The following is a 16,540-nucleotide window of genomic DNA, read 5'->3' as shown; positions in this document are numbered from 1 at the left end:
TTTTTTTTTTCTTTTCGTAAGAACCTGCAAAATGAGAAAATGCACCTTAAAATGCAAGAAATAATAATTATTAAATAGAAAATCGCTGAGAACAATATTAAAACATTGCCAAGAATTTTGGTGTCTACAAGTGCGCTCCTCGCTTGAAGAGGGTGTAGGAGTGCGAATAATAGCCCTTCTTGTGCGAACCATTGTGCCTATATTAAGAACAAGATCAATGCACATTAAAAGCAATCTAAATTCCTTGAAAATACATTCCAAAAAAAATGTTGAAAAGTAATTTGAAAAATTTCGGTAGAGTTTCCTCTTATAAAAGGACGAAACTCCCTGCCAACAATCAACAAATTGAAGCAAATACTCTGTTTAACACATTCTCAAATCCACTTTTAACATTTAGAAGATATATCTTCAATAAGGAAATCAACCCTCACATGATAAATCGAAATGTGAGAGGTTTAAAACCATTTGCAAGCATAGAATATTATCTCAAAGTAAAATGGACCATCAAAGACAATGTGCTATTAAATTAAGCCTTAATCAGCAATTGAACACAACATCTCCTTGTGCATTACGAAAAACATCCTCAATTCAAACACTTTTCAGCTTCTGTCTATTTCCCTCAATGCAATACATACAATCCACTATACTTGCTACAATTTTTCATCAACTTGCATAAAAATGAACTTCATTTCAAATTGTCAAATGCCAATTATACAAAGAACCAAGAAATTGTCAACAAAAGTATAATGTCCTTTCATGAGAAAAATTATGCAAAATTTATCACCATATTAACAAATTTCTCAATTCTAAACAAACAAGCATTTCCAATGACATATACTAGCACAATGTAGCAAAATTATAGCAATAAAATCCAACATATGTGCATTTCCCAAATTTGTAGAAAAATACTAAAAAATTACGAATTGATAAATGTAAAATTTCAAAGAAAGTTGAAAATTGTTACCCCAAATGTGTAGAGTGATGATAAAGGAATATGATGATGCAAAAATTGAACCCAAAACAGCCCAAATTAGCCCCCAAATTGAGGAAGTACAGTGCAGCCCCAATTCAAGTTTTTGAAGATCAAACTCACCAAATTGATGTTATTGATTTCAAAAAACACAGGGTTAATGCTCACAAGAGTATTTGGGATGTTTTTGTGGTGAAATTTCAGAGGACTAATGGGCAAAATGGAAGATTGGTGAAGGAGGGTTAGGGTTTCGGTGAGAGAGAAGGAGAAGAACGCTGAAAAGTGAGGAACCGAGCCCGCGGTTCCATTCCTATCGCGAACCGATCCGAGGTCGGATCCTTTCTGAATGCTCTTGGATCCGACAGGGGCTTGGATCCTCACCGCCAGGAGCACAGACGAGCCGTCGGATATGTCTGGAATTTCTTGGATCTGTGCTCGGATAAAAAGATCCGAGGTCGGATCCATCTGGGTTTTTCGGATCCGAGCTCGGATCTGTATTTCTCTGCACTAATTGCAGAAACTGCAATTTTTTAAACTTTTTCTCCCTTTTCCGGCCAATTCCAAAACACGCTTTGGACTAACTTTTTATCAATTCTAACCTCCCCCGCACATGTAATATACCAAAAATACAATATCCAATCTCTCAAAACACATCAAACACATCTTCATTGAAAATCGAGGGGTGAGGTTCTTTGATCATTTTTTTGCATTGTTACACCAAAATGGCACTTTTGGGCATTAATGCACATCAAATGAGTCCATGAGCATAAGCAATTTGTTATCACCAAAACTCACCTGAATATACTGAAAATGCAACATTGTATGTATGCTTGGCAATTCTAAACAATGTGAAGAACGAAGTTAGGTTATAAAACCTTCCTTTTTTTACACTTGTTCTTCAAATGCACCTTCAAGATGGAAGTTCCGATGTAACTAATTTACCGTGTATAAACTAGAGGAGAGGTTAGTACAATCCATAAGAGTACTCATATAAAGTGAGAACTCATATAACCTACATTTTGAGTTTTGTTTAAAAGAGTACTCATATAAAGTGAGAACTAAGATACGCGTGATGGCATTGTTCCACTCATATTCGCCAAATTTTAGAATATATACAAAATGTCACAAAAAAAGTATGTAATCCATAAGTTAGGTTATTTATACAATAACGATATAAGTAGCGTGCAATCAATGATGCCCAAGTTTCCCATGAGTACCACATGTTGTTGGTTTGGGTATTCTTTGGCTTCGACGTGGTTGGTTTGCCACTACTGTATGGATCTGAGTAATATGTGTCAACAGTGTAGCATCTTGAATTTGAATGCTTGTGCCTTCACCTCCTTCACATTGCTCAGAAGTATGATGATGTGAGTCCCTATCGGGCGTAAACTCTAAAAAAGTCACAGGGGACCTACCACTCCCAATCGATACACCTCTCTCATGCATGACTTCGGTCTGAGGGGTGACAAAAGTAGATGCGCCAGCTTGGTCCTCAGTAGCCATTGAACCTCCATGGAATCCAGTTTGTGTGGCGGGTTCTGGTGATCGGAGTCTGCGACGTCGTCCACCACCATGCTGACTTCCGTGGGTATTTCTAGGAGCTCGTTGAACACGACATGGATCAGCATGTAGTGAAATCTCCTATGGTACGTGTGGAGGGCGAAATGCAAGTCGGCGTGACTTTCCTACATGATGCAAAGATGTGGATGCAAAATCCGTCAACTCTTGAAAATATCTGCTGTGTTGTTCATCACTAACTGCAAGAGAGTCCTGTGCCATGAAATACATGCGAGACATGGCATCGCTCTGGAGAAACAAATATAAGAATAAGAAGGAGATACTGTGGTAAAAAATAGTTTAAAAAGTGAACAAACTCAAAGTGATTATTAAAAGTGGGTTGGAAATAAACTTACAAGATATTGTGCCCTAGCGCTATCACCCTGAAAGCCCTCTGGGAAAGCGGGAAATCGACTCGGATTTGAAATATAAATCACCGTCCGCTCCCGATACCACTGAACATACTCATCCGATGGATATGTAGTATCTTCAATTACAGTGCCATCTTGTACATGCTCACATCGATCAGTCCAAATATCAATATATTGTCTATGCGTGGTGCTCCAGTCTTGATTCGCCCTACCACGATGATCTAGAGAATGTAGAGCTGCCTGATTATCCGTCAACCTCATATCAGGCAAGGACTGATGAAACCCAAACTGCCGCATAACCCGATGAGGGAGGTGCGGCTCAACTACATCCCAGCAAATAAGATACGTTACGGACCCCCAAATGTCCCGATCCGCAGTACAATACGCAGGAAGAGAAGCGAGAACGTCCTCCGAATATGGCTGCCATATGAACTGAAAAAAATATAAAATCAAAGTTGTTTCATTTTGTCTATTAAGAAATAATAAAACTTCCCAATATTCAAATTGGACAATTTCATGAAAAAAGTGCTAGTCTGCCGGTCCCATTAAAAAAAATTTTTTGAAATATTATGACAGACTACTGGCACGATTTTCAAATATTTCTATTGTCCGGACATATGTACAATACCTCTTCAGGACGCAATAATGTCAACTGTTCTCGGAATGTGGGCACAACATGCCTAACAACTCTGTGTACCTTCCTCCTTTCGCTTTTAACACTTGAAATCCCCCAAATTGATGTTTTTTCAAAGAATGATTTGAGGGTTTATGATCACAAGATGTTGGAAAATGATTTTGAGATGAACGATTAGGGAGTGAACGGATGAAATGGAAGATTAGAGAGAGAGGGTTAGGGTTAGGTGAAAAATGGGAAGAAAATTGTGTAAAGTGCAAAAACGAGGCTTCGGTTCTTTTATAGTTGCGAACCGATCCGAGCTCATTCGCAACTGAAAGTCCTCCTATCCGACATGGTTCGGGTACTCACCGCCTGAAGCACAGACGAGCCCTCGGATATTTATGAAAATTTTTAGATCCGAGCACCGATCAATGGATCCGCGGTCGGATCCGTCTGGGCACTTAGGATCCGAGCTCGGATCTGTATTTCTCTGCACTAATTGCAGAAACTGCAATTTTTCGAACTTTTTCTCCCTTTTTTCGGCCAATTCCCAAAACATGCGTTGGAAAAACGTTTTATCAAATCTAACATCCCACGCACATGTAATATTCCAAAGGTACAATATCCAATCTCTTAAAACACATCAAACACATCTACATTGCAAATCAAGGGGTGAGATTCTTTGATCTTTTTTGCATTTTTACACAAAAAATGGCACTTTTGGGCATTACATGAACATCAAATGCTAGTCAACCATTATTAAACTAAACTTTGAATTTCTAAAAAAAATTCGGCAGAGTCTCCCCTATAATCAGAGGTTAACTCCCTGCCAACAAAGTCAATTTCCATTCACAAAATGTAATATGACAAACTTATGCTTTGGGTTGACAAGAAATTGCCCAGAAAAGACTACTGGCACGATTTTCAAATATTTCTATTGTATACGCATATATGTACAATACCTCTTCAGGACGCAGGCCTGTCAATTGATCTCGGAATGCGGGCACAACATGCCTAACAACTTTGTGTACGTCCAAGTCATTATTCCACCTATATTTAATAAGAGTAGGAGGCCGTTGGAACAAATTAAAGTTGTTTCGATAACAAATGTCATTAAAACAACCGAAATAAGGGCGAAACGCGCACCTAGCTCCATATGGACCAGGGTAATGCTCCAACGGCGCGATTCAGTCCGGTCGCATGGTTGGTATATGTTCCCAAATCCAGAACTGTTAGAAAATTAGAATCAATGTTAAAATTACAAAATGATAAAATTTCCGAAACCCAAGACATATCATTAAACATGCAATGTACCAGTAGCAAAACTAATGGACCGGCAATAGCTGATTTGGCAGGATTCGTGGCATCACATAGTGACCGATAGAGAGTCGCCAAACACGCACTACCCCAACTATATTGCCCAACAGTTTCCAAGTCCCGCAGTAATGGAAGATACAACAAAGGGACTTTGTTGCCGGATTTATCGGACAATAAATGTCCACCTAATATCAGTAAGAGGTAGATGCGCGCACGCTGTCTACATTCGGCATCTGAAGCATCGGGTGGCAAGCCTGTATCCAAGGCTCTTGCTAAACATCCCAATTTTAGCCTCTGTCCATCAAAGTATCCAACTGTAGGAGAAAATCCAATGAGTTCCTCACAAATGGCTCCCCACTCCTGAATGCTGCGGTATGTGTCTACCCCTATAACCGGTGGACCATCGATGTGCAACCCCCACAACACCTCTACATCCTGTAATGTCACGGTAGCCTCTCCAACCGGTAAATGGAATGTATGCGTCTCGGGCCGCCATCTCTCCACTAAACTTGTGATCAAAAAATGATCAACCATCTGATATCCACTCTCAAGTACCCCCTCAAATCCAGCCAAGGCAATATAACGACAAACCCGATCAGGAATAGGCGTATGCTCCCAAAACCTTCTGTCACACCGTCTGACATCTAGCTGATTGCCCTCAATATGTCCGTGAAAAATGGAATGTGCCCGGTGTGCAATTCCCGCCGATATAATGTCGTGCACGTATGGTTCTGGATGTAGGCCTGCAGGGATAGGAGTGTCGGCCATAATCCCAAACAAATATCTGCATCGATTAAGTTGCAGGAGTTATGCATAAGTAAAATCCAAAAAGTTTGTGTATACAATTTTGAACTATAAATCGCGCTCACGCCTTTTTTTTTAGCAAATTTTGACCATATATCCCTTATAAATCGACTAAAACTCCATGCCTATCAGTTATTTTTTTGAAAAATATTTGTTATCCCTCTATGTATTCATATATTGCAGCAATCTATTTGTAGCCATATTTTAAAAGTTAAAAAAAAAATTGGCAGAGTCTCCCCTATAAAGCGGACATAACTCCCTGTCAATCAAATATAAAAAATACCATATCCTGCATATGCACGAGCATTAACACATATAACACACCATCCGAGCATTCCTTTAACAGATATGTCAACAAATCAATCGATAGCGAATTTAGTGATAAAAGAATAAAACTGTTGGGCTGCACGTTTAAACTGCTTATTTCAATACTTATCATAGTACAGAACGAAACATCCATTTGACAAATGAACAATGAAAGTCACTAATGTAATTGTTTAAAATAAATCCAGAATCGAATACAAATGCACTAGAATGAACCCCACCAAAAAAAAATGCACTGACATGAGTTTCAAATTTCTAGGAACTCGATCAAATCAAGACATATAATTCGGACAATTTCTCCTATTGTGACCCGTCTGATGACAATTTCGACATCTTCTTGGTTCGTCTGGATCCCTTTCATCCATCTCATTCCGAATTCTGCTGGCTCGAACCCGCCCTGCCCGACGTGCAACAAATTTGTTCCTGTCTGCCTGCAGCTCCCACCCAGGATGGAGCCAAGTATCTTGATGCGGCAGTGGGTTAAACTTTCCTGAATACTGCACGGCCCAACTTGTTTTGGTAAACTGCTGATCCACAAGCAATCCTGGATTGTCACCCCTATTTCTGCACACCGCCAAAGCATGTGAACAAGGAAGCCTGTAATTCTGCCACTTTTCACAAGAGCATGTCTTATGAAAAAACCTGATGGTTTGCGTATTGCCTCCTTTACCATCGACACGCCGGCCTGTGATAACCTTGTATACGCCCGATGGGCCATCGAACTCAATGACTCCGTGGGCGCCTGCCTTCAACTCAGCATTCTTAAAACACCGCCATATCTTTGGGGGAAAAGGATTACGACAATGTGAAGCATCTTCCCTTCTCGTCTTAAATAACTCAACTGTCCGATGAAATGTCATGTCAATGCATGCATGAATTGGCAAATGGCGTGCCCCGCGCAAGACATTATTATAGCTTTCGGATATGTTGGTAGTTAGAATATCCCAACGATGGCCATCGTCGTGTGTTATGCACCACTTTTCAGGACTAATGGCTGACAGAAAATTCCAAGCATCTGGAAACATGCTTCGTAGTTCTCTTCTAAACATCCGCCACTTGCGTAATTGTCTTGCCTTTCCCATTGCGCAACACAACCTTTTAAGGTGTAAACCTTTGAAGTGTGTCATCAAATTGCTCCTAACATGTTGCAGGTAAAATCTATGGTAGGCTAAAGGTTCCTCCCAATAGTCAAAGTGTGTCATGGTATAGATGATACCATTGTGGCGATCGAAAATGACACAGATAGGATGTCGATCAAGTGCCACATTATATCTTAATTGTTCCATAAACCACGACCAACTGGAAATCGTCTCCTCATCCACAATGGCATAAGCAATTGGCAGAATCTTGTTGTTCGCATCTTGAGTGACTGCAACAAGGAGTTTGCCCTTGTATTCGCCATGCAAATGAGTGCCATCAACGCATATAACCGGCCTGCACATGTGGAATGCTTCAATAGCCGGTCCAAAGGCCCAGAATACATACTTAAAAGTCTTAACTCGATCTGAACTATCCGAATGATGTGACCACTCCACTACGGTGCCTGGATTGGATTGCACCAGGGCATCGAGATAGTGTGGTAGTTCGGCAAAATTCGCTTCCCAAGATCCAAACACAAGCTCAATTGCTTTACGTCTGGCATACCAGGCTTTTTTGTAAGACACATCAACCTTCAAGTTTTCTTTAACGAAACTTAGTATGTTCTTGACCTTTAATCCAGGGTCATCTTCAATGCTACGGAGGATGTGCCTTGAAATAACGGAAGCCGTCAGGCTTGTATTGTTATTTCTAATCATGTCGCCCAAGCAGTTATGGTCATTGACCCATTTTGTAATTTGCCACATTTCATGAGTCTTTTTCTTTACGGCTCTAACACACCAGTCGCATGGTGGATACGATGGCGCGTTTGAAGTGGAAGGAGTTCTTTCAATTGATGATTTACATTTAGCAAACCACGTGTTACTCTTACTCTCAATAACTCTAAACTCCCTATTGTGATTGATGGACCACATCCTAACTGCCCCGCTGAGCTGCTGCTTACTCTCAAATCTCATAGGGAGACGTATATTATTATTCTCCTCACTGAATGTTACAATACGCTCCAATCCATCCTCCTCTTCTATATCATCATCATCTATACTCCCAAGATCGGAGAAAAATGTCATTCCTCTAGGAACATATGCAGAGCTGCCAGCTGTGCTATTGCGTCTGATATTTCCGCAATCTGTGTTGGCAACCCCATACCCAACAAAGGGTTGTTGGGTATCGAGATTTACTCTTAAACCCCCACCTTCATGCTTATCATTCGAGTCACTACCAGACACATCTTGTGACTCCGACTCTTCAACCTCTTCCGCATCAACTTTCGGGTCATCTTCTTCCGGATCATCTTCTCCAGAGGCAAGGAGCCTATCATGCCCACTAGCATATACATCATCTTCAGCTGAACTGCGACAACCTTGACCAGGGTTAGTGTCGATCCCATGTGGAGACATATGGCATGATGGCCCTGGATCTCCAAAACTTGGAATCGAATCCAGGCCATGAAAATATTCCTGGACACCCATGGACCCTGATGTGAGCCTTTTTTTCTAATGAATCCATAGATCGATCATCATGCATATAGTGACATGCCGATGAAGTCTCTGGAACGACTGAACTAGAACCGAAATTAAACTTTGTTAGATCCATGAATGCATGTACAAGCGACATCATTGGACCAACATTACCTATTGGTCCAGTGAATACACCATTAACTACAGGCATTTGGACGATTTCTTCCTTCTCGATATAAATCTCCGTCATGTATGAAACTTTTCGATCCTAAGATCGTACATTACATCAAGAGTTTCATCATCCACCACTGCGGAAACAGTATATTTGCAACTCTCCAACGATTGACGAAGAAATAATTTCAGCTTAAACATCCCTTTATCGACTCCAATATAGTGGTAAATCCTGTCAACCAACTCCTCGTATCCAATTCTATGCCTTAAAGTGAATGTCCGGTTGGAAGTACGAGACAAATAACAAACAAAGTCACCCTTGTAATGTATTTCTCCTCCCCAGTATAGATTTACCCGCAGAGGTCTTTCTACAGACATGTCTGTGAAATGAATCCCTATTTTGGGGACAATAAATTAGAATTAGTAGTCCAAGAGTCCAAACAAATGAAAGAGGGCGGACGCTAGGTCGAAATTGGAACTATTAAATAGACTAATTGCGATCCAGATGTTTATGAAAAAATTGAAAACATGTATGAAATATGCTATAAATGACGATAGGAATAGCCTAAAACTCCGAACGAAATTTTTAGAAAATTTGGACAGAGTCTCCCCTAAAAATAGACTAAAATTCCCTGCCAACCAATCCACAAATTTCACTAAAACTCCCTGCCAACCAATCCAAACAAGGTTTATATGAAGTAGTAATGACATTTGCCACACTACATATTGTCAAGAGACCCTATAATTTTCAAAGTACAAGTATAAGAAATGTACGGGAAGTTATGTATATTTGGGCTCCACATTCACACCGCATAACAAGATCCACATTCACAATGATGTGATATTCTAGCAATGAATCTTACAAAATTAATGTTTTTCCCTGTAGCAGATTTTGTCACTTTTTTAGCATTATAGATTTTGCCAATTACAAAAAATACTAAAAGGTTGGTCATTGACTTTAAATCCATCAATTCGCCTTAAAATAAATCCGTATTTCATAGTGGTTTGGACTTCTGTGGACTTCTGTGGTTTGGACGACGGACTTCCCAACCCAGGTCTCTACGCTTGTGTCACCAACCTTGTATCCATTTAATAGTCAGTTGCCCTCACAAAGAAAACTCTATAAAAAATTCGACAGAATCTCCCCTATAAATGGGCTAAAACTCCCTGTCAAACAATCCAAATATCCATGAAATTCAAAAGCTCCAATCTATAAACTACATAATATCAATAAAATTTCTAAACTCCAATTGCAAAACATACAATGTCCAATGTAGATAGTGTTTCGACAAAAAATAATAGCTGCGAAATAGATTTTAAAAACAAAAACTGAAAAGTGGGCACTTACCACCCAAATTTGGTACATAACCCTTGCCCCCACATTGAGTATTAGAGACTTTGTCTACTATATGCTTAACATTTTAGAGAATTATTTTGTACATTAAACTAGTCAGAAATGATTAATTATTATCATTTTAAATTACACAAGACATATTAAAGTACTAATTATTGTAATTATTATCATTTCAAATTATACAGGGCGTATTAAAGTACTAATTATTGTAAATGACTTTGATAACAACATTAGTGAAAAATAAGTATTTGTCAAATATATTTATATACACTTGTTAAAGTACGACAATGGTGTCTAAATGTATATAACAAAAAATTAAATGGCATGCTAAGACTATTAAAGCAACGGAAATGCATCCAAGACAACTTCAATGCTCGGCATCAAATTTCGGAAATTGCTAACATATATTGTAATTTCAAAAAAATTTATTTTCCCATTTTAGTTCAAGGCCCTTATTTTTCTAAATTCTTCTCTAGAAACACAACTCTAATGTACGATTTACCCATAGCTGCCCTAGACAAATTCGTTTCTCATTTGCATCTCATGTTTAATTCCCTTAATTAGAACCCATTTTCTATTTTAAATGGAACTTGCCCTTTTTTTCTTTTTTTTTTGTTTTATCTTCCTCAACGCAAAAAAATAGACATTTTTAAAAAAAATATAATGACAGAGAAATTTCTAAAATTATGATGAATTTTAAAAGAATTCTACAAATGGGGCATTTTGAGCATGGGATTCCGTCCAAAGGGTCTTCGCATTCAGCAAATGCGAACTCACGGAGTTCGAATTTTCGAACAACGAAATCCAAAAAAATATATATATATAACCAGACCTCGCATTTATGAAATGCGAGGATCCGAGCTCGGATTATTTCTGGCATCCCTCGGATCCAACAGGGTTCGGATCCGTCTCAACAGATGATCAGACGAGCCCTCGGATCTGAGTTAACAACTATGGATCCGAGGTCGTAACACCCAATTTCGCCTTTGATTCTCAAAGGATCCGAGGTCGGATCCGTTTGTGTTGCGTCGGATCCGACCTCGGATCATGCTTTTTCTGCACTAATTGCAGAAACTGCAAATAAACTGCAACAAATTGGAAATAGAAAAATTGCAAGAATTCGAAAAATGTAACGTATATCCTCAAATCCACCACAAAAATTACAAAAATAAGCACAACCCACATCAAATTTAAACCCAAATTTCACAACAAATCTGAACTTGCCCTTGGATTCAAGTATTCAAGTATTAATTCAAGTATTAAGTGACGCATTGCAAGTGGAAAAGCCTCACCTTTATGCTGTTTGAGAGTCGCAATGGGACGGCAATGCTGGCAAATTTTGGGAAGCAGCACTCGCGGAACCAGTCTTTGGATGCTCCGGTCAGCTCCGGTCTTTGGATGCTTCGATGTGCAGAACCCAGCTCTGTTTTCTTTGTTTTGCTGTTCGACAACTCTGTTTTCTTTGTTTTGCTGTTCGACAGCTACGTTTCAATATTGCGTTCTGCTTCTCTGACTCACTTTTCTCTTCTTTTTTTTTTGAAATGGGGTCTTGGCGTTCCTCACTGCGAGGTCGGTGAGCTCGCACTAAGCCCGAATGCGAGCTCAATGCGAAGACCCCATTTGTAGAAAACTCTCCAAGAAACACCCTCGTTGTAGAATTCCTATTTTTTTCCATCATAAACTAAGAATTCACCCGACGTAGGATACCTACGACCCTCGAAAGTGATTTCGCCCCTCACAGAATATGTCCACCGTGTAAATGGGTCACTAGGCAGGCACCCTCCAGGATACAACGGCTAACTTCGGTCACGTGCACTAGCAAGTTAAAGTTTTGAGTTCAATGAATTACTCAGTACCAAAGATTAAGAAGGAAAAAGAAAAATGAGGTTCACTACTAAGGATGGCATAGGGGCGAAGTTGGTCCCCCGTCCCCCGCTCCCCCCGCCTCTCCCCACTTCTCCCGCTAGGGCATCCGCGAGGTTAATAAAAATTTGTTATATAGTTTTATTATAGTTAAATTTTAACAAATAATCAAATATTAAAATATCAACATATCACCAAGTTATTATTCATTGTAATTTCACCATTGAAACTCATAAAAATAATCAAACAAAAGTTATTTGAATACAATCCAACATGATGGAATAAATACAACTAAAGTAGTCAAGTTTACACTTTTGGCACAAATACAATCACTAATTCATTATTGTGCTTGTGCTTTTTTTTTTTGAGAAAAAAGTGTTATTGTATTAAGTGTAATTAGAAATTTAGTATAAATATATTAGTAAATTTAGTATAACTAATTAATAATTTCTATTAGTAGACATATATAATTATTAGTATAATTAATAATATCAATTATATTACATATACCAATATACATTATATAATACATATAACTAATCATATCATTATCATAAGTTTGTAACTAATTAAATTAAATATTATATATAATTATATACATATATATTTATATATATATTTTTTTTAGCGGGTAGTGGGGTAGGGGTATATCCCCCGCCCCCGGGGGAAAAATTCCCCCCTCCTGCCCCGCCCCCATTGCCATCCCTATTCGCTACTCAATTGAGACTCTAAGTTCACTATTTATAGGAGCTTTAGAATATGGATATATGTACCATCATTAACACATACATGAACTTAGAAGTTCCATGAATGAACCAATAAATTCCAAGAGGTACATGAATCTAGAAATAAATGAATAGATATGAATCTTTAAATATATGTATATGCAAATACATGAAAACCTCTAGGAAATATGAAAAGACATCTCTCTAAAGTTGCGGCAAAATTCCAATAGACAAGTCCCCTCATTATTTCATTAGAATAAAGAAACAAAAAAATTGAAGTACAACCTCCCAAGCTAGCACGACTCAGCCTATCTAATCTAATCTGATCAAGCCTTTAGCTTCTTTCGGAAAGGAAATCATAAGTACTAGTATTCATTCTCCAACAAGTATTTTAACCTGTGCATTAGCATAGATTCTTTTTGTATTAGTATTAGTTATGATTTATACAAGGGTGAACAATTTTTAAAAATAAAATAATATTCTTACATATTCATGAATATTTATTTTAGCAAATTAATGTATCTAAGTATTCAGGTACATACCATATAAATCTTTGAATCTATTATTAAAATTTTATATGCTTAAAAACCTAAAACTATATGTTTATATTCAACTAAGCACCAAAGATGCAAAAACATATTTTCTCCATGGATGAATATTAAGTTCCTAGCAACTTTAATGAAGTGACAATTAAAATAACACCAAATAAAGTTAATACATATAGATAAAATAAAATAAATTAATATATAATAAAAATAAAGTTTGTTAGAAGAGAGAGGAAAACCGTAACAAAATATAATTCAAATTTATTAAAAAAGATTTAATTGCTGAAAGAGAGAGAGAGAACTTAAAAAGGAATTAGTTAGAAAAGAGTTCGATATGAATGTGGATAAAACCCAAGTATCCAAATAACTAATCAATTGTCTTCAATTAAACATATCACCTAGCAAAGAGAAAATAGGTAATTAAATTAAGATCTTTCATACATGTCGCGCCCCATTTTTCGCGATGGAAAATAAAAGGGTAAGGTGTTTATAAAAGATTTGATTTTATAAATGAAAAATGAAGAAGGACCTAAAATGGGACTTCAAAAAATACGACAATTTGGGTCCAAAATTTAGTATAAAATGATTTTTAAGAAAAATTAGAAGTCGCCACTTGGTATCGAGTTCGGATGTACCAAGTCACCCAATAGTGTTTTTTAAATAAAATAAAAATAAAACCCTTTTCGACAACTCCAGATCTTTGAAAACAGAGAAAATGAGTTCGGGAGTCACGGTTGAAGAAAGGGAAGGCAAAGGTTCAATTTTCTCAAACCTAAGGCACCCTTTCAACCTAGTCTAAGCTAGTTGCGGGGTTTAGTCAAAATTTTCTTAATCTAACCCTTAGTTTTATCACGTTTGGATGTTTCCTATATGAATGCAAATCTAAATTTAAAAATATCGAAAAGGACAAAATGTTCATTCAAGGGTTTAATTGAACCAATCGCATTAATTGTGAAGGCCAAAATACTTCCTTGAAAGGGTCACGAGTATGCAAATGATGAAAAAGAAAAGTAAAGAAAAGAAATTAAATTATATACATAGATATAAGTGATCAAAGAAAAAGGGATGTAAGCATAACGGGTACGGGGGACAAAAATTCGTGACATGATTTTCTTATACATGGATTAATGGGATATTTAAACTAAAAAGTTATAATCACCCCATTCCCCATGTTCAAAGAATAATTTTCCTAATCTGGACAAGCAAATGAACTAGTTAAAATGAGATGCAATTCTAAATGACATGATTAACACATATAGAGGATAGGAGGTAGAGGATAATATAATAGGAAATAGCATGCAAATGAGAAAAGATTCTAAAAATGAAAATATGCATGAAAATGTAGTGAATTATCACACAAAGATGAATCTAGCGCAGGACGGCCTAAAGGGTCTAGCATTGGACTAGCCCATTTCTAAAAATCATTACTAGCGTTGGACTAGCAAGTAAGCGGAGGGAGAAGCCACAACTAGTGTTGGACTAGTGTGGTGACGTCATGCATTTTTAATACATAATAAGACAAGTAAGCATAAATTAAAACAAATAAGCATATAATAGCACGTAGAACATAACACATAAGTATAATATCTAGATGCAAAAAATCCTAAGGAAAGCGGGTAAGGCACGTAACACATAAGCCACATAAACACACAACCTACCTATTACATCGGGAAGTGCCTAACTACAATCTAAAAGGGGGAAAGTATGCTAAAATAAACTTATCCTTTCTGTTACATTTTTGAGGTATTTAAATGCCTCTTAAATAATTATAAAATTAACTAAACAAACACAAGAAAATTTAAGTGAACATTCAAATCAAATAAACAAAGCATATACAAAATATATAAACACATAGGAACACGTAGGAACACATAGAAGCACGTAATTGACATTGAAATAATAATAGGGGTACCTCCCTTTTGAAGTGGTGACTAAATGGAGTCAAATTACCCTATTTATACTCACAATGAACAAAAGAATCATGGCACCAATTTAATTGAAATAATAGTAATAATAATGAAACTACTAAATTCACCTTAACACGTCAAACGTAAATAAATTTAAAAACATCTAAAAATTACAAGTTAAACATACTCAAAAGTAACATAATTGACTATTAAAGAAAAGAAACAATCATAATAAAGAGAGACAAAGCTTATCAGGGACTGAATTGCAAAAATTGAAAACTTTTGGGGATAAAAATTATATTTTAAAAAGTTTAGGGGTCAAAATTAAATGAAAGATAAAATTCAGGGACCAAAATGCAATTAATTTAAGAACCAAAGTGAAAGAAATTTAAAATGTTCTGGGCTGAAGTGAAACTACTCCAAAGATTAGGGGTTAAAGTGCAAATTTCACTAGCAGATCTTCTTAAGAAAACAGGTCACCGGGCCATTCTCTATTTTTCTTTGGGCCATGGCCATCCGGCCCAATCGAAGTCCAGGCTAAAATACACAGGCCAGCCCGCCATTTTATCACTTAAGCCAAATAAAAAAAGTATGGGCTCTGACCTTCTAGCCCAACTAAAACCAAAAAGAAATAAACCAAAACCCAACTAAAAAGAACCACAAGCCCACCCGAAAATAAAAACAATAGCCCAAACCATTTTTTTTCTTTTCTTTCCTTCTTTTCTTTCTTTTCTTCACCGTCCGTTTCTTCTTCTTCTTGCCTGGCCAGCTGAAGCTTCTTCAGCTATCGGCCATGGCAGCTGCCGCCGCCGGCGGTCGTCGGCAACCTCTCCCGTTACCAAATTTCACCAAAATACATCCCCTTACTCGATTTTGATTTTTCACGTAGAATCCATTTTTGAAGTTACTTTTTACAAAAAACAACCCGAAAGTGGCCAAAAAAAAGCAAAAGACAGACCAGTGGTTATTTTTCCAAATCACCATATCTTCCACTAAAAATTATAAAAAATATACTACAACACTCCTTGTGATTTTTACAACCTAACTATGAACTGAAATCAATAAAAGCAACAACAAATGTGACAAAATTAAAATAAAACAGTCCAAAATGAAGAAAAATTATTCACATGCTTCTAAAGTTCAAACTCCCAAAATGCTTGAGCAACCTCACGTTTTCAGGCCTTGCACTAACCATAATCATCGATTTTAACAAACAAAATGCACAATAATGGGTACTTTAATTCGGTTTTTTATTTAGGCATTTTTTCAAACACCTAACATGCATATACAAAATCTATCCCCCTTTTCCCTAATCTAGCTCAAGCTATTTTCCAAATTTTCATCCATACAACACCAACAAGAACCAGCAAAAGTAAGCAACAAAAAAGGTAACCACACATACATTCAATCTAGTTAATTAAAAAAATAAAAGTTGGAAAAACGGGAGATAAATAACTCAAT

The 16,540-nt window shown here is 37.2% G+C and overlaps 1 protein-coding gene across 1 annotated transcript; it reads right to left on the bottom strand.

Annotated features, from left to right (window-relative positions):
- Positions 1-6,231: 6,231 nt before the first annotated feature.
- Positions 6,232-8,526, bottom strand: LOC113752459. The gene has a single exon (XM_027296569.1). The coding sequence runs from the start codon at positions 8,524-8,526 to the stop codon at positions 6,232-6,234; it is 2,295 nt and encodes a 764-aa protein (XP_027152370.1).
- Positions 8,527-16,540: the final 8,014 nt, after the last annotated feature.

Source organism: Coffea eugenioides, chromosome 11 (assembly GCF_003713205.1).
Source record: "Coffea eugenioides isolate CCC68of chromosome 11, Ceug_1.0, whole genome shotgun sequence".
In the NCBI taxonomy this organism is placed as follows: domain Eukaryota; kingdom Viridiplantae; phylum Streptophyta; class Magnoliopsida; order Gentianales; family Rubiaceae; genus Coffea; species Coffea eugenioides.
This window is presented reverse-complemented; position numbering and strand designations above follow the sequence as displayed.

Coding starts and splice junctions, on each gene's coding strand:
- LOC113752459 (XM_027296569.1), bottom strand. CDS start 8,526: ATGGGTGTCCAGGAATATTTTCATGGCCTGGATTCGATTCCAAGTTTT.